Raw genomic sequence first — 19,380 nt, 5'->3', positions numbered from 1 at the left:
GTGAGTCTTATAAGCGGCGTCTTCTGTAATATTATATAACGCATAACAATTTTTATCGCAGATATAAAAGTTCACATTTATCGCCACGATTATCGTTAAACCACCATCAAATAAAGGGGTTCTGGAGGCTTTAGACGTGTTAAGGAGAGCTGTCCATCACCGTGGTACTAATTTCTATGTATAATACGAATACGAACAGTATATTTTCAGAATATTGGAACAAAATAAAAAAAAAACTAAAATTACAAATTTTTTTCAAAAATAAATAATAATAATTTTTTATCAATGTATAATTTTTATAATATTTTTATATGTAATTATAATTTTAGTTTTTTTTCTTATCAGGATTATTAAATGTATTCAATAATAAGTATGTAATATGTAATGTGTGTTAAAGTATTAAAATTGAAGCAAAATATGTAGTAAAATAACATTTATAAATACGTAATTAATTTTTTTTCCCACTTTGCCTATAAGATTCATTCGGTTATAAGACTCACTTTGTGCTGGTCCCAAAGTGAGTCTTATAAGCGGCGTCTACTAATCTTATGTACCACATGGGAAAAAGTAAATCACACCCTCTAAAATAGTAAACATTTTTTAGATGTTCGCAAATTATCGACCGTTCTGTATAATATGCTCGTACTAGTCGTACTAATACAATAATTTAATTTAGCGCATGCATGTATTATCATCGAAACTATAAGACAAGTACAAGACGTTATTATAATATAAGACGTTATCTAAAATTATTTCACAAACGAGTTTGTCTGTTGGTACCGGTAATTGTGTAATATAACAGCTGATAGATAGCATACGTTAGGTTATTATATTATACCCAAGGTGTATTGATACACCTTGATTGTACCTACTTGTAATAATTAAATAATCGGTTACAGCAACGAATCGTGAATAACATTAGCGCATATGATTATTGAATTACTATCATGAACACTGGGCATAAATATTATATGATGCAGAAATGAAAAAAATTTCGGATTTTTAATATCGTCGGGCTGGCCAATTTGGTTAATCTTATTGTATATTACTCGTATGAATAGTGCGTATTTTACATTTATACATCACCAGTAGATTATAATATAATATTTAAAAAATTATTTTCGCACTTATGGGTATAATATGGCTCGTATTTTGTTAGTTCAATTTAGCACATGCATATATATTATTATCGAAACTATACAAGTACACGACGTTATTATATATGTGTTATATCTAAAATTATTTCACAAACATGCATATAATATTTTAAAAGTTATTTTTGTATATTTAGATACGGACGGCGGTGTGCACCAGTGTATAATAATATGGCTATATTATTCGCTACGTAGTCTGCTTCTTGTGTGGGATTCGACGAGCAGACACACATTTGTTCGTCGACAAACTGTCAAACGGTTGATACCACACCTTTGACCACGCATAATATGCCATATGGCATATCGGACTATACCGTTACCACCACGACATCGTTATGAACATGTACTCAACTAATTTGAACGCGTTAACTGCATATTGATATACGATGGTTTGCGTTATTGCGTTACGAAAGTCGATAAGTAATTAATAATACCATTTATCTGTATTAAAACGATATTATAATAATTGCTGTGCATCATGACATCAATTGCCGATGGTAAATTGGATCAGTAATATCGAATTAAATTGGCAATCGTTTTATTGGACGTACGAACGTCGAAGTAATAACGTTAGTTGGGGACGCTGGACGGAGGGTCGATATTTTATGCACGCTTTTGATTGTCTCTGCTTGATCGATCGTGATGGAAAAAAATAAATCAAAAGGTAAATATAATTTTAGTTAAATACTTGTACATATTATAATAAATAGTGATTGGTTGATTACACTTTTTAAATCAATCAATATTGTTCTATGAAAATAATTTGTTTTTATTTTATATAGAAGACGCGAAGTCCGCGTGTCTCAAAAGTACTCGGCCGGTACATTTGGATAAAGATATCAAAAGTTTCGGTGAGTTTAAATCTGAAAGTCTTGCACTATAAATTAAAAACATTTAATATCTATTATGAAGTTACGGAAAACGAATCATTTTAGAATTTTTTCATTTTTAAAATATACAAGTAACTTTAGTTAGTATAGACATTTTTTATGTGACTGACATCAAAACATCATCGGTAGAGAGTTTAAAAGTGGTTAGCTAGATACATAAAATACCTCTTATATCCACAATACGAAAAAAATGTCGGTTGTGACAACCAACTGTTACTGAAACACTGAAACTAAAACATATATAGGTATACAGTATATACCTACTTTTGATTTGTACATGAATGGTTTACCTATTTTTTAAATAAAATAAAAACTATATTCTATTTAGCAAATTAATATAGAAAGGCTAAAGTTTTTATCTTATATCATATTGTAACTACCTATAATATAAAACGTATTGAAAATATTACTTTCACAGCGTATATGACATGAGAAAATGCTACTCAACGTGTGCTATATTATGTATACTTACCATTTATTAATTAACTGTTGTAATTTAATATAAGAAGTGCGTTTTCGTACTTACTAATATTTACAAACCCGTGAAAAATAAAATAAAAAACAATAATATGTATATGGTCGCATAAAAATAAGAATATTAAGTTGTTATAAATATAATAAATAACACAATTATCGATATCGTTAATTAAAAGGATAGTTGCTTTAATAATTGAAGTAATTGATATTTGATAAATAATATGACGATTTACTAAAATGAAGTCATGTTAAATTGTAAATAAAACATTTGAATGTGTGATTACACATATCTGTGATATACTGTATTATATCAATAATATTTTATTATAAATTCAAATTTATTGTAAATTTGATATTTTCAGTATTTTTTCTAAAAAACAAAATCTAACATTAATAAGTTAAATAAGTTAAAAATAGATATTAGATTCTGAGCGGAACGAGGAAGCTAGTGGTTTACAATGGTGTTTATTTTTTTTTTATCCTGTATACAAAATTTTTACCAAAAGGAGTGTTTCAATTTCAACATATAGTACTTTATCTTTTAGCAAATTGGATCAAGATGGTACTTTAGAGAGGCCATTTTTCGATTTTATCAATAGTTATTTAGTGCACGGGAAAAACTACCGAAAAATTAGGAAAAAATGGTAAAAATGGGACTTTAATTTCTAAAGCTTTGTTTATCACCATAGAAACGAATAAAAAATTATAATATTAATTCAACTTACATATATAATAAATAAAAACAATATAAAATATCCAGACTGACAAACTGCCTCCGCTCAGAATGGGTTTTCTTATATGATACCTATTATGTCATTGAATTCAAGTTTAATACAATCCATTATAAATTGACTCACTTGTAACCTACTGTATACTAATCAACACTTAGAGCATAATATAATGTACTTACTACTTATATTGTATGCGGGCATTTATCTATCTATCTATCTATTTATCTATATATATATATATATATACATATAATATTTAGAAGACAAACAAAAAAATTTAGGCAAGTGGATGTCCCTCTGCTGTACAGTAGGTTACAAGTGGGTCACTGTATAATGGATGGTATTACATTTGAATTTAATGATATAAAATCATTGTATAAGAAAAACGATTCTGAGCGGAGATGGTATGTCAGTCTGGATATTTTATATTTTGTTATTATTTATTTTATGTAATAAGTTGAATAAGTATTAAAAGATTATAATTTTTTATTCGTTTCTATGGTGATAAACAAAGCGTTATAAGACATATTATATACTTATCTATGGTATTAAAAAAAAAGTGACCTATAAAATTCCAAATTAATCATATCACAATATCCAATAGGTACTTATAACGCCTTATACATCAACAACAAACCGTGATACTATCATAGGTATATAATAGTATACTTTAGAAGTTTCAAGTACCCATGAATAATATTATACAATCACAATAAAATAACTTAAATAGTTACTCTAGGTTTTTTAATATTATGTAATTTCGTCCAAATTTGAACTTTAAATGACTATAAAAATAAACTATGCTTATGTATTTTTTAGATTTTTTGGTAACAGAATTAATTACTTACATGGAATCTTGTTTTAAATATAAGTTGAACATTTTATAAATTTTCAACTACAAAATGATAATTCAATTTTAAATTTGATTGATTTTGTCAAAATTCAATCTTTAAATGCTTATAAAAAAAATGTGCCTGTTTATTTTTCAACTGATATTGTAACAATATATCACGAGCCTTGTATTACATTTTTACACTTTTTGGCTCAACAAATAAAACTTTATTGAAATTCATAGAAAAAAAAAATAAAAAAAATATAAATATGAAACTGTCTATAAACAGCTCAAAACAAGTCAAAATGTTTTGCAAATTTCATCAAGTATGTATAAGAATTGATAAAATAAACATTTAGTGAAATTTGTATGTATCTACAGTTATTCGTTTTTGAATTACAACAAAATAAGAAAATCACTACATGAGAAATCGAGTGAATATCCTATGTTGTAAAAATTTGAATTTCAAGCACTCATAAAAATTTAATTTGACTTTCTTATAGACATTTTTTTTTGATAAAGGTAGATAATCTTATAAGGAATCTTGTATTACATTTTTAAATCTTAGATTTAAAAAGAAAATTTTTACGAATTCTTAACTATGCTTATAAAATAAAACTGTAAGTTGTGTCTAAGGATTTTTAATATTTTTCAAATGTCATCGTAACAATATAGTAGGCGTCTTGTATTAAATTTTCAAGTACTTTTACTCAACAAATAAAGTTTTATTGACATTCATAGAAAAAAAACTAATATAATTGGAAACTGAAAATGTCCCTAAACAGTTCAAAACAAATCAAAATATTTTGAAAAATTTACCATGTATAGAAAATGGAAATATAAGCAATCACTGAAAATTCCAGGTATCTACGGTATATACGGTCATTTGTTTTAATGTTACACCAAAAAGTCGATTTTGCGTAAAAATTCCCGTTTTTCCTTAATTTTTCTTTTGTTTTTCACGGCGCTTTTAAAAATTACTGAGAATTTTAAATTTTGAACTCCTCAATGCACCAACAATATTCACTTTCCCATCGAACAAGATATGAATTATTATTTCGACTAATTATCGTGTACACAGACACAAAAAATAAACACACATCATTGTAAAATCAATACATTCATCGTTCCATTTAGAATCTAAAATCCTTTATGCATTCATCCGATTGCGATGAAATGTGGTACAAATATAGATTAGATCTCGGGGAAGGATATACATTTTGTTGCGAAAAAAGGTAAATAAGAGGTCCAACTCGGGGAGCTCTCAAACTAGGAATTTAAACAGGGGTCTCGTGTTCGAACCAAGGTTTCGGTGGACAAATTATTCGCATTGTTTTTACATTATTTTTTTTTGAAACTTTTTTTCATAAATGGTTGCTATAGGTTTAACAATCATAATTATTATTATTAATTGCATTGTTTTTTTCTTATTTTTAATTAATTTATTTTTCTTTACCTATACAATATACATACCAATGTTTGGTTTTTTTTATTAATCGGATTTTAGTACAACTCGGTTAGCTTAGGATTTTGTATTAATTTATTGTATAACTTTGATACTTTATAGAGTTAAATATAGAGTTAAATTATACTCTTATGCTATACGTACGCACCACGTGAGGTCCGTGATCCCATATGACTAGGATTGTACTTTGGTTTCGTATTGACATTATCATTGAATTATGTGATGTGTGATGAGGACTTCTGAGGTTCACTTGGTTAATTATAGTTTCTTGCTAAATTATTCTTATTATAGTAGGTACACTTATCTACCTTTTCCCGATTTACTTGTTAATAAGTTTTTGAATGAAAATTAGGTGCCACCATTTTCTGATGAATTATTACTTATTTGTAGCCGTTATTTTTGCATATATTAGCGGCAAAGTAAAAACTACAATGTATTGTAGGGTTATAGATGTTCAACAAGATGATGGTAATGAGGGCTGGCATCCCTTACAGTTCATAACGCAATAATATATTATACCTATATTGACGTGCTGTAATTTATTACAAGTCTTAATAAATTCATTATTGTAATGTTATAATTTACGTACTTCTCAGTCTTCGAAATATTTTCGATTATCTTTTTAGTTTTTAAATTGTAATCTAGTGAGTGTCATTAGTGGATGACTTCTCACATCAAGTGCAGCCTGTTAATATTTAATTTCAATTGTATAAATGATTACTACAATTAATTTATATATATACTCTAACTACATAAATTTTATTGTGTCCTTGAGGTATAGATTGTTTATTTCAGATAAAAAAAAATAAAAATTTAAATCTATAAACGTACTGTAGGAACAAATATAAAATTGAATAATAATTTGAAATCGTATTGTAACACTATTGAACTTTAAATAATAATAATATATAATATCATAATAACGCAGTGATGAGCTATATTCATATCATTCTTATTACATTTTAGAAACATATTCTGTTTTTTAAATGCTACTCGTATTTACAGATAAATACAGTTTTATAATTCGTTTGTTTATACTCGCAAAGTAGCAAATAAATAAACTCCATAACATTGTTAATTACTTATCCATGTTTGTGAATACATATACAGACATTCAGTGCACCTATATAGGTATTGGCATGCAGTGCTGGATATAGAGTAAGTACCGGCACACTTTTAATAGTCCGAAATTCGTTGAAATGGGTTAGAAAAATTAAGTTTAATACTTATTACTATTCTATAGAATAGTCTGGCACTCTGGCTCACTAAACTCGGTAACTTGTCGGTTCTATACTTCTATTTGAGACTTTTGCATGGCATATCTTTGTATACAAATGTTGTTATATTTTATGTACTTACACCAACAAATATGCATAACATCGTTCGTGCAATTTTTCAGGAACATGATTTAAGTGGAAAAATATAAACAAAACGTTTTAGGGCCTTCAGCCTCAGAACCTCAATCGAGGATAGTAATAGCTGTATACCATAATATAGTATCCACTATCCTTGAATGATATTATTATGTACTCAAGACTACTATTTTTAACTTTTTTTTTCTAGAAATAGCAAGTTCCAAATATTTGATAACCAAACCAGTAAATTTGGACGAAGCTATCGAAATTGTCGGTAAGTTATAATTTGTTTTAAATTTAAATAGGTACCTTTATTTTATATAATTATTGCACTAATTTTTATTGATTTGTATAACCAACCTGATTAGTTATAACACACGATTGTATATTATTAGCTGCATTAATATTACGATCTTTACTTAAATAAATGTATGCATGGAGTGGCGGATAAGTGTATTTATTTTTAACATGGAACATTTTTAAGTGTCCTAAAGTTTCAGAACCTCCCAATTTTCTAGTGAGCCTATAACTACGCATATTAAATTAATCGTTTACGGTAAAGCTCAAAAATCAACTGACTTTAGCGCCTCCGCTACCAACACCAAATGATTTTAAATAATTAAATCTATATATATATAAATGAATGTATGTGTCCATATTGCCATGGCAACCAATTATTTATTATTTTGAGATTTTCGTCGGTGTGTGTCTCCATATTACCATGGCAACCAATTATATATTTTATAAATTTCCGATGGAATGTTTTGTATATAAATGGTTGCCATGGTGATATGTAAAACATATTATTCATATAGAGTTTGAAATTTTAATGGGAAACGAAGTAAACGGAATCAGATATTTTTATATACATAGATAGATTATACCTCTGAGCAGAAGATAGGCTAATTTAAAAAGGGAGAGAACCAACCCCGGTAGGTGCTCAAACAGGAATTTTGAGATTTCCGATGGAAATTTTTGTTTATAAATGGTTGCCATGGGTTTTGAAGCTATTATAATAATAGTTATTGGTTTCCGGGAAACGAAGTGCACGGTATCAGCTACTTATGTTGTAAAAAAAAAATTTAAAATTGTGTTTTATAGTATGTTAGAATCTGAATTTCCATCAACCGATATTTCTATAACATCATTTCATTATTTCAAATCATTTGGTATTAGTGAATGAGGCGCTAAAGTCAGTTGATTTTTGAGACACCCTTTTTTGAGTAGATCTACAAATAATAAATCCTAAAAATGTTATAACGACTGGTTTTTATAAGATTATATAGTGTTCAAGATCAATATAAAATCCAAAATGTATAAAAATTAAGATAATATATTGTTCTTTATAAGCTTACTTTAGCAAAGTAATTCAACAATAGAGCGCCTTACGATGTCGGTGGTTACCCAAGTACAGTTACAAAAACATCACTAGAGTGCGCACTAAATTATAAATATAAATGTATTATCTATTTCGATTTCTAAAAATATTTTAACAATACAAAATATAAATTACCTATCTACAGCTATAGAAAATATAATACTATTTACGAACACATTCATGATAAGTAGATATTTTTATCTGTATCATATTTTAACTTTGCCTCTAGTCGCCTCTAGTCGCCTCTATACCTCTATACCCTGTTCCATAAGAGAAGACACCAGATTTACGTAGCAAAACCGGATTTGTCTGTGGCCGCCTGGTGTCTTCTCTTTTGGAACAGGGTATAGTATTATAATATGTGAAATGTATGTATCCGAGGAAAATTTACGGGGGGGGGCAGGGGTCTGGACCCCCTAGACACTGATTTATACATATATACTTAATTAATTAATTTTATAAAAATAAAAATAAAAATAATACATTTGATTACTTTAAAATACTAAAAATAATTTGGTTATGTATAGAAAATACTATGTATCATCATGAAATAAATAGGTATAGGTACGTTTCTACGTTTTTTTTACGTCTTGTTACGATTTCTCCAATAAACAATTTTTTATACAGTTTTCTTGAAAATTAAAAAGGCTATTGGGAATAGAATATTTAATATTAATTCACTTAACATGATATTAATAAATAATATCATTATAAAATATCAAGACTGACAATGTCTCCGCTCAGAATCGTTTTTTCTTATACAATGATATTATATCATGAATTCAAATTTAATACCATCCATTATACAGTGACCCACTTGTAACCTACTGTACAGCAGAGCGAAATCCATTTACCCACCTTTTTTTTAAAATTAGATAGCGGCGCGCGGCGACCGGCGAGATAACCTAACCTGAATGGCTACTATAAAGTGTTCACACATCCGGGCGAGGAAAAAATAAGCATGCACGTGCTAGAATTTTTTCAGTAGGTTGATGGTGTTTTAATGCTAATATATATTTTTTTAAGGGCAAACTAAATTTAAACTTTCTGAAGTCAAATTGTTGGTAACTGATAGGCCAAATCAGTAATCACGGGACGAATTTAGCCATGGTGATAGTTAGTATTTAGTTAAAGGTCAATAATTGGTGCATATGATTGACGAATATAAATGTACCGAATATAATCCACGGTCCAAATGACCATATGGGTATATACTAAGTAGTAAGTATATTATAATATGTTGCTATCAGGAAGACATTATACTACTTATCATTATAGGTACCGTACGGCTACATTCGTAAAATACTTGATATTATATAATAGAAAGTCATTGAGATGACTATACAAGACTATATAAATAATAAAATGGCTTTCAATTTTCAAACTATATTTGTTTACCAGATGTACAATAATTGATATATTGTAATAAAAACAAACACCTAGGTACCATATTATATGGTATTTGCGCTGTTGTCTTTAGCTTTAGCCCTCCCTCTCTGAACCGTTCCGGAAATAAAGTAATACTAAAATATCTATACAGAGACATAGAGTTATGTCTAGTTTAGGGGTATAATAGTCTCTAAAATTCACATAAATTTCACCAACTATTCTATCATTTCGATTTTCGTATGATTAGTTTATGGAAAATATTCTATTTTTACCATAGTTTCTCCCATTGTACCTACTTAAACATACTCGGAACTATTGAAGTTTAATAACGAGTGAAAGTATATCGGCTGCAAAAGTTCGTACGATATGATGACGCGTGAGTTATTTAAAAACGATGATCGATCGTCGACAGAACAACAATTATTATAATTATATTATTTTGTAATACCATAAAAGTCGTATCGATCGTATATTCCGCTGACCACGCTACTAGGTCAACTGGGTCGTCTTATTATTATTATTATTATTTTTATAAATTATAGGTCACAGGCGGCGGCGGCGGTAATACCGACGACTTGGCATCCCGCGAGACCGGGACACCGATGAACGATACGATATCGCAATTCGACAAAACATAATATCATACAAAGTGCACCGCGGGACTCAGAAATTAGGCCGTAAAGTCGGGCCCCGCCGTCTGTCACCGGAAAACATCGTCGTGGCACCGCCGCTCCGTGGGCCAACGTGGCTGGTCGACACTCGGCGACGTTCGTTGATAAATGATAGTTGTTTATAACGATGCACAATAATAATAATGTCGTTACACGGATCGTTCACGCTGCTCCGTAGATAAGATAAATTAATTTGCGCTGCCCGTGTGTGGTGAGTCATATAGACGGCGGAAGTGTAAAAACGATTACTGAATATTTATTGTGATTTTAGTGGCGTGCCGATTTTTTTCTAATTTTTAACGGTTATTGGTGTAATCCACGTCAGCCTTACGTCATTATCACGTTAATAACCGGTTTTCGCGTATCGATCGGCGGTGCGCGCGTGCCGGTACGATATTATTACGCCACCCGACAACGATCCGACGACGTCATAATCTTTCGCACGACCTCGGCAGTGGACGATTCAGTGCGCCGGTGCCGCCAGACGACGCTGATATCGGCAGCTGTCCGCGGTCCACCCACTATCGGGTCCGGCAGGCGCCAGGCGGCGGTTCAGTTCACGCAGTCGGCTCAGTAGTCAGTCGAGGACCAGCGAGCGGCGCACTCACGGCCGCGGCGGGACCGGAATTTTCGTCAGTTGCGCGCGTCACGCCGGCGGTGTCCAACGACATGAAGCAGCAATTGGACGTGGTGTCGGACAACCGCTGTTTCGGCGGACAGCAAAAGGTCTACGAACACGACAGGTCTGTGGCAACGCTCTGCGTCGTATTATTATTATTATCATTGTACTGCACTCTATGAGTTTATTACATTGTGTCTTGCGACCATGCTGCTGCAGTAGTCTCATTATTTTAAATTATAATAGGTAGGTAGGTAATAATAGGCACCTACCTAGGTATGTGGTTGGCGGGATATTTTCCTTTTGTTTTTGGCACGCATCACCACGTATCTCTGACATTTCCCATTGTCGATTAGAACGGACGACGAAAAAAACTCCGCTGTTACTTTTCGCCGCTTATTGCACATTCATTTTATAATAAATTATCTATCCGACGTAGGAAACGACAATAATAATATTATTATGTTGATATTTTCTTATCAAAGTGACATTACAATAATGTATGAATACCTATTATCCCCATAAAGATTACAGAACGTCAGTTCCTATTATATTATCACTTTCACTTCACTTTTTTTTTATCTCTTCACGCTCTTTCTCTCTCCCTTCCTCCATTCTTTTTTTATCTATACTATGCGGATTAGCGGAAAATTCTTCCATAGTAAAATGGTCTCTAATGACAGGTCGCATAAAAATTAAAAATGTACAATTTAATGTTTATAAATTGTTCTACAACCCGGCATAATAATGCTTAAGTATACTTAGGTAGTTATAAGATATAATTTTGCTTATTATTCTATAGTTAAATATTATAGACTAATATTATATTATTATAAGTACCTATCTAGGTACTTATACAGTTATACGTATTATGACAACAAAATCGATGTAAATACCCAACGGAATAATAAGAACAATTTTGTTAGATAAGTCTTTATGGGGTCCCACACGAACATGTTTTTATGGGGTCTATATGTATTTCCGTTAAAACAAATTTAAATAAAAAATAAAAACTGTTTATGATCGTTGATTTGTGTTTTGAACGTACCTAATAACGTAGAATAGCGTAGCCGTGGCGAAAATTATATACTTTAGGCCGTTCCAGTCGGAATTTTCTGTCTTTGTCCAACACATGCATAACATATATTATTGACGTGTTCTATTGACAACGTACTGATTAATTTAGTGAAAACTTTAAAAAAAATTCAACATTTTTGAAAATTTAATAATCATTACAAAAAACCTAAAGATAAATTCCAAAAGGTGGTACGTAGATTCCATTGTAGAATTTATGCTCAATTCAAATTTGTTTTCAGATTTTTTTATCGCTTCACTAGATTGGTAGGCACGTTGTCCATAGAACACGATAGAACACGTCTATAATCCTATGATGAGCGCGTGTTAGACAAAGACAGAAAATTCCGACTGCAACCGCTTTAATATATTATCTCTCAATCACAAACTAACATTTATTAATCAAACTACTATGGTTGGTTACCACTTACCACTGACTAAGACAGAATGGATTGATCTCTGGAAAGTAGAAAGTGGATAAAACAGCCTTATCGTAAGGCCGTTGTATGGCATAGATAATGATTACCTATATAATATCTTTGTTATATCTGTGTTCGAGGGTCACGTAAAAGGCACAATTTCATCGTGCATGAGAGGTGTACTGAATCACAACTGAATGCACGTCAGAATAGTAGTATAAACATCTGTAACCGAAGGGGAAAATGTGGCACGCATTTCCGCTCCATCTATACGTATATTTATTATAATTATATAGGTACGAAATGGCGTTCGTAGTAGGTAGTTCATACCTTTGGCATCCTGCTTAGATCTCATAATATTGATTTAATACAAATTACCTACAGTTTTTTTGTAATAAATAAATAACTAAGTTGCATAAATTTAACATTTTTTGTCTGACTTACAAATAATATTGGTTGAAGGTACCTACAATTAAGCCAAACGAAACGTAATTTGTCATTCATTAGGTAAATAATGTGTTAAGTTTTAGTGATTTCTCTTAAAATAAAACAATGACTTAATTGATCCGAATGACTCAATATTGAGTTGCATATTTGCATACTTGCGTAATGTATTATTTGACTTAACATTTCCACATTCATTGGTAAAATAGAAAACATCATATACCTAATGATAGAAAGTATATGTTTTTGGCTGGTATTATTTATAATTATACAGTAGAAAATATTAAAAAATAAAAAGTATTATGTCTCTATTTATTTGTATAATTTAATAAATTCACTTAAACGTTACCTATATATATTATAATATATAATATGTACATAGCGAATGTAATATATTTTATATTTTATCTTATAATTTAAGTAACCATTTTTAATAATGTATACATCTATTTTTGAAAAGTTACCTACTACCGAGTTATGACAATATATTAGGACGTCCTGGACGGATAATGAGTAATGGCATTTATATAGTTTTAGAAAAAAAGCGTACGGTTCTTGCACTTTAAGATTTTAAGAGGAACACTGACGTATAACTAGCGTTAGAAGTGTTAATCAAAAAATGAATTCGATCAGTGAAAAAAAATAGTCCATGTAAAGGTTAGGTAGGTATGCACTTAAAAAATAAACATATTCATTTGTTTGTTCATTGTAATTACATATTTAGGATCTTTTATATTATCAGCCACTAATATTAATTATATTATTCATATAATAGTGCTGGAAAATAATGAGGAAATATGTCCAAAATCTGATGATAGAACGAGTTTATTATTATCATACAAATAAATTGATCGTGAATTACTTATATTATTGATCAATAATATAGCGGTATACGTATAGTCGAACGTGACTATACCCTCGCATATACCTACACCGTATACGTAGGTAGGTATAACTGATTTAGTTAGATTATTTATAATTCAAGTTGCATTTCTTCAAGAATTATTCATTAATTGTTGAGCTACGTATAGCGGAAGTAAATTTATATTATCATCATTATAGTTATTAGTTATTACACAGATAATTAATGATAATAGGCGAAACTATACATTATAACTCTACTAAAAGTGTTTGTGCACATGGCTAATTGCTATATTATGTTATAAACATTTTTTGGAAATTTCAAATAATTTGTTAATAAATAAAAATGTAAGAATACTATTTTGTAATAATTTATAATTTACCGTGTATTATAAATAGTGATAGTAGGCACCTACATAATTTTAAGACCTTATTTTTTTATGAATTATACAATATTATAACTTTTTATTCGCGTAACAATTTATTGAATCATTTTTTAATTTATTCCACATCGTGTTTTTAATTGGCTTCTATTATTTAATAATAGTTTTTACCTTTTTTTTTCGTCAATAACAATGAATATTTTAGATTCTGAGTGGAGCGATTCAAAACCAAAAAGTTCCTAGTAGTTTTCTTGATCTTCTTCTATTGGCTTATTATACTACTCTATTGGAGTTTTTAACGCCATCACAATTTTGCGCCACTTTTCCCTATCCTGAATTATGTTTCTCCACTCTTCAACTCCTGTTATTTCTAAATCATTCTCCACCACATCCAACCACCTTTTTCTTGGTCGGCCTCTTTCCTGTTACTTTTGAAGACATTACTGCTTTGAGTGTGCTATTTTTGTTACCAAGCATTATACTTCCATGCCTGAAATCCTCTGACCAAGATAATATCTACTTATTTAATTAACTGAAATGTGCTCTTAATATTTTTAGTGCCGTGTTAAATTTCCGTATGAAATTTGCTGTGTATGTACCAGACAATTTGGAAGGCCCTGCTCCAGTCTTATATATTTTGGGGGGCATGTCAAGTTCTGAACAAACTTTTATACAGAAGTCAGGGTTTCAACGATGGGCAGCACATTATGGAATAATCGTAGTGTCACCAGATGTGTGCCCTAGTAAGAATATCTAACTTATTGACTATTACAATAATGTAATAATAAATAAACTATTATCACAAATATTGACTTGTGTTTTCAGGGGTTACTTTTGGTGTTGAAAAGAATGAAATTGAAGCTAAAGGCTTGTCATTTTATGTAAATGCTGTGAAAAAACCGTGGAACAGGAATTATCAAATGTATTCATATGTGAATGAAGAGCTACCTAGTATTATTCAGGAGAACTTTAATGTAAACAAAGACAGACAGTCAATCATGGGTCACAGGTATATTTATAAATATTAATACATTTTTTATGTCTATCATTGTTCACAAAAAAAAAATATTTTAAAATATGTTTTTGGCTTTGAATGTATGCCTATACATTTATATACTTCCCATATAGTAAGTGGGGAGGTTTTATCCCCTATACACCCCCCTTGTATAGGACCCCGATGTCTATGCATTATTTAGTATAGTAAAAAGGGAAATTATTGTTAATCATGTAGGTACCTACTTTAAGAAAAATAAGATCAATTAAGTTTAAACATAAACTTCGTTTCCCGTTAAATGTACCAACTCTTTATGACTCAAACTTTGTTCAATTCGTTACCTATTTAGTATTCGGTGTATGGTGTTCAAAATTTATCTTAACTTTTCTGTTGCCTGGAATAAAAATTCTGATTCGCAGTAGTATATTATCAGGTAGGCAATCTACCTGCAGTAGTTCGCGGACCCCGTGCTTTTTGTACGTAACTTGATAATTTAACTCTAAAGTATCAAATTCAAAGTTATACCAAATATGTCACTGAACTCTCTAAACGGCTGGACTAATTGTGAATGCCGAGTCTGTCGACCAATATTTTCATCTCGTCCACGAAGACGTGGCATTGTTTACGTAACTTATAATTGAGTATAATACGCTCAATATTTACGTTATTGCGATACATATAATATCAAAACACATCGTACAAAAAAATTAAATGCATTGAATGAATACACTGATTTCACGGCAACCAATAATTATTATTATAATAGCTTTAAACCCATGGCAACTATTTATAAACAAAAATTTCCACCGTAAATCTTTAAATCCCCGTTTGAGCACATCCCCTGGTTGGACCTAGGGGGATGATTTGTGAATCTAAACAATCCGGGGTGTCGTCCAAACGCATACAAAAAAATTCATTCAAATCGGTCGAACCGTTTGGGAGGAGTTCAATCACAACACACGTACAGGAGAATTATATATATAAAGAAGATAAGTGTAGGTACCTACTACCTATTTATCAGTTATCAGTATTAGTACCTTTTATATTTTAATTTCATAGTCGATGCTTAAAAAAAAGTTTTGCTTAAGCTATGAGTTTCATAAACGAGCTAAAAAAAAGAAAAAGTGTTACTTATTTTTAAGGTTGGTCGAGACCTACATTAAACATTGCTTTTAGTTATTATCACAATTTTTTATTTTTTAAATAATACTTATTATATATTTTTAAGCAATACCTATTCGATTATGAATACGGTCTATAGATTCATATTTTATTAAATCATTTTTATGTATTGAAATGTAATAAATAATAATATTTTAGTATGGGAGGTCATGGTGCATTAATAAGCGCACTTAAAAATCCTGGCAAGTTTCGTTCAGTCTCAGCTTTAGCTCCGGTTTGTAATCCATCTAAAACACCCGATATACAATTTATATTAAAGTGTTATTTTGGAGATGATACAAAAACTATGGAGGAATGGGATGCTACCTGTTTAGTAGCTGATTACAAGGGACCAGAGTTGAATATCCTCATACATCAAGTAAAGTTAAATTAAATATTATATTAAAATGTTTTAATTAATTTTTTTTAAACAATTTAAAAGCATATAATGTATAAATATATATAATACATATTAAATACATTTGTTTTTTTTTTTTTTTTTTGTAGGGGAATAATGATAAATACGCCGAACAATTAAAATTGGAAAATTTTATAAGCGCTTGTGAAAAGGCAGGGATTGAAATTTCTGTAAATATAGAAGAAGGATATGATCACGGTTTTTATTTCATTTCAAGTTTTATGGAACAGCATTTTCATCACCATTCTAAATTTTTGTGTGGCTCTTAATAATTTGATGAATTTTATGTATTTTTAAGTAGTATTATACTCGTATAATGATTGGTGTGTCAAGACTTATATGTTACCTAAATAACTTTACCAAAACTTAATTTTAATTTGCATAATTAGAAAATATATGGATAAATGGATTATAATAAATAATATTTGCAAATTGTAATGTTATTAAATTTGGATGCTACCAAACTAATAACTGTGCCACTAAGAATTCTTTTAAAAGTTTTTATGATTGTATCTTGTCATTCATTTTCCTCACGTCACAGTATAATTTAAAGAATCCTCAGAATATTGAAAAATTACCTTTTTAAAGAACTTTCAACCAAAAAAGTTTTAACCGAAGAAAATGATGATAAAATTATATCAGTGGTGGATTCAGGACTTCATTTTTTGGGGGGGGGGGGCAAAAGTACAAAAAGTACAAAAATTGGCTACACATAGTGTAAAACAAAGGGAAACTACGGTGATTAGGGGGGGAATGCCCCCTTCCCCCACCTCTGGATCCGACACTGAATTGTATCATTGTAAAATTAATAACTTTAGATTTTTGCTATAAATCATTTGCAAGAAATAACAATAAACTATTGTGTTTGTCATTTTGTTTAATTACTTACAGTTTAAAATGGTATAATCCATTAATAAATAAATAGAAAAGAAATCATTAAAATAATTAATGTTATAAGTTTCACTACTTCTATTTTAAGTATGATTCATTAAATGTACATTTCTCTTTAATTATTCTTTTCCCTCATACTACTATAGCAATCTAAAAAAGTTAAATATCACTGTTCATTTATCTTATGACTGAATCAAATAAATACGATTTTTTATTAGGGATACCAAACTTCTTATTGAATGAACATTCAAATATGTACTTATGTACTACTTTTAATAATAATAGGAAATTACTGGTGTCGTTAGGTACTTTCAAAAGTTCTGTGGGCCGTGATGTGGGTTGCCCTGTCAAATTGTTTTTAATAAGTTATATTTTATGATATTCTACTTATTTCTGGAATTTGTACAATTTATTGAAACATAACTATTTTAGTGTTGCAAAATTAATTTCTTGGAATCATACCCAAATATTAATGTACAGTATTATAATATTCATTATGAAAATAATTCAATATAATATATAATAATTCAATTTTCCCCGGCTCTCTTGAAAACTACTGGGCATCTTAAGTTTTTACGTCTCCTACGCACCAACTAAATTCACTTTCTCATCGAACAAGATACTGAAGTTGAAAATTGAAGCATTATTTCGACTACTTAACGTGTACACAGACACAAATAAAAAATAAAAATATAAGAACACATCATTGTAAAATCAATTTATTCAACACTCCGCTCAGAATCTAAAAAAAAAACGCAAATCAGGTTTTTGACAAAACGTTTATGTTGTAGGTAATTTAGAAAATAATACCAAACTATAGAGACTTGAGATTTTCAACAAATATAATATATTATATTAGTTACTAATAATTTCTAATTAGTGTGGTCGGGACTCGGGAATCATAGTCCATAGAATGGAATACTCTGTTTACTGTTAAGAGGGAACCACTCGGCTGATCAAAACAGGTATCACACGGGGGGCCAGGCACTGTTACTTTTTTGACACTACACGCGAACACTTATACCATAATTACATAATTTTCCACACCGCCAAAATTCACGGTGTACGCTAGTGTGCACTGGTGCAGTCAGATGGAAAATGCTATCATGATTATCATATGGAAACTAACACGAAATTATAGATGTCTTATCACAAATAAATTCGACTATCCAGTTCAAGACTGCAACAACTCAAAATACTGGTTTATCGGGAATGACGCGTTTTCTATATTGTACGTAATGTAAATTATAATATTGAAAATGCTCTCTCGTGGTCAATAATTAACCTATATTTTATTGGGTTCTTGAACGGAAATCGTCATAAGATGGTCTATGGTGTACATAACTCGAATTTGTTATACTTCGAGTTGTTGCAGTCTTGAACTGAATAGTCGAATTGATGTACATTAATAAAATATACATTATACTATGATGAGACCTCTGCTTGAATGAGAGGCAATGATAAAAATAGATTTTCTCTCTTCCCCATTCTGGCACGTTCTCTAGTTCTCTATATTATATTATTTATTGTTATTATAGCCGTGGCCACTATGTTAATCGGAAAAAAAGACCTAGGAAAAAAAGAACAATTTACAATTTTTAAAAACTAAATTTTAAAACCGAGAATAATCATTTTAGTTATTTTGTTGTAATTTTTATTTTTATAATATAAAATATAGTACTGTAACACTGGTAACACTGTAAACAGTCAATTTTGTAAATAGGTCAAATAAATAGTAAATAATAATAAAATACGCTGTAAAAAACGATTTAAA

General features: G+C 29.9%; 2 protein-coding genes and 1 long non-coding RNA gene across 4 annotated transcripts in view; all 3 read left to right on the top strand.

Annotated features, from left to right (window-relative positions):
• The window catches only part of LOC100569303 (synaptic vesicle glycoprotein 2B), a 10,145-nt gene extending 10,046 nt beyond the window's left edge, over positions 1–99 (top strand). Inside the window, exon 12 of the mRNA XM_029486382.1 lies at positions 62–99. Coding sequence (XP_029342242.1) covers positions 62–99 — 38 coding nt within the window. The remainder of the gene's footprint in view (positions 1–61) is intronic.
• Positions 100–863: 764 nt separating this feature from the next.
• LOC100569224 lies at positions 864–7,570 on the top strand. Of its 2 annotated transcripts, none has more exons than XR_510723.3 (4): positions 864–1,060; positions 1,292–1,818; positions 1,937–2,005; positions 7,113–7,570. It is a non-coding gene; the product is annotated as an uncharacterized LOC100569224 (long non-coding RNA). The 2 variants fall into 2 exon arrangements; XR_001679485.2 differs by lacking the exon at positions 864–1,060 and adding an exon at positions 1,072–1,203 and having other exon boundaries at positions 7,113–7,563.
• Positions 7,571–10,918: 3,348 nt separating this feature from the next.
• LOC100161942 (esterase D/formylglutathione hydrolase-like) lies at positions 10,919–17,225 on the top strand. The gene is given in 5 exon segments (NM_001162037.1): positions 10,919–11,085; positions 14,701–14,885; positions 14,968–15,151; positions 16,457–16,676; positions 16,805–17,225. Coding segments are annotated over 5 exon segments (843 nt in total). The 5' UTR covers positions 10,919–11,011; the 3' UTR covers positions 16,985–17,225.
• The last annotated feature ends 2,155 nt before the right edge of the window (positions 17,226–19,380 follow it).

The sequence above is a fragment of the Acyrthosiphon pisum genome, chromosome A1 (assembly GCF_005508785.2).
Source record: "Acyrthosiphon pisum isolate AL4f chromosome A1, pea_aphid_22Mar2018_4r6ur, whole genome shotgun sequence".
NCBI classification, from domain to species: domain Eukaryota; kingdom Metazoa; phylum Arthropoda; class Insecta; order Hemiptera; family Aphididae; genus Acyrthosiphon; species Acyrthosiphon pisum.
Note: the sequence above shows the minus strand (reverse complement) of the source record. Positions and strands in the feature narration are given on the sequence as shown.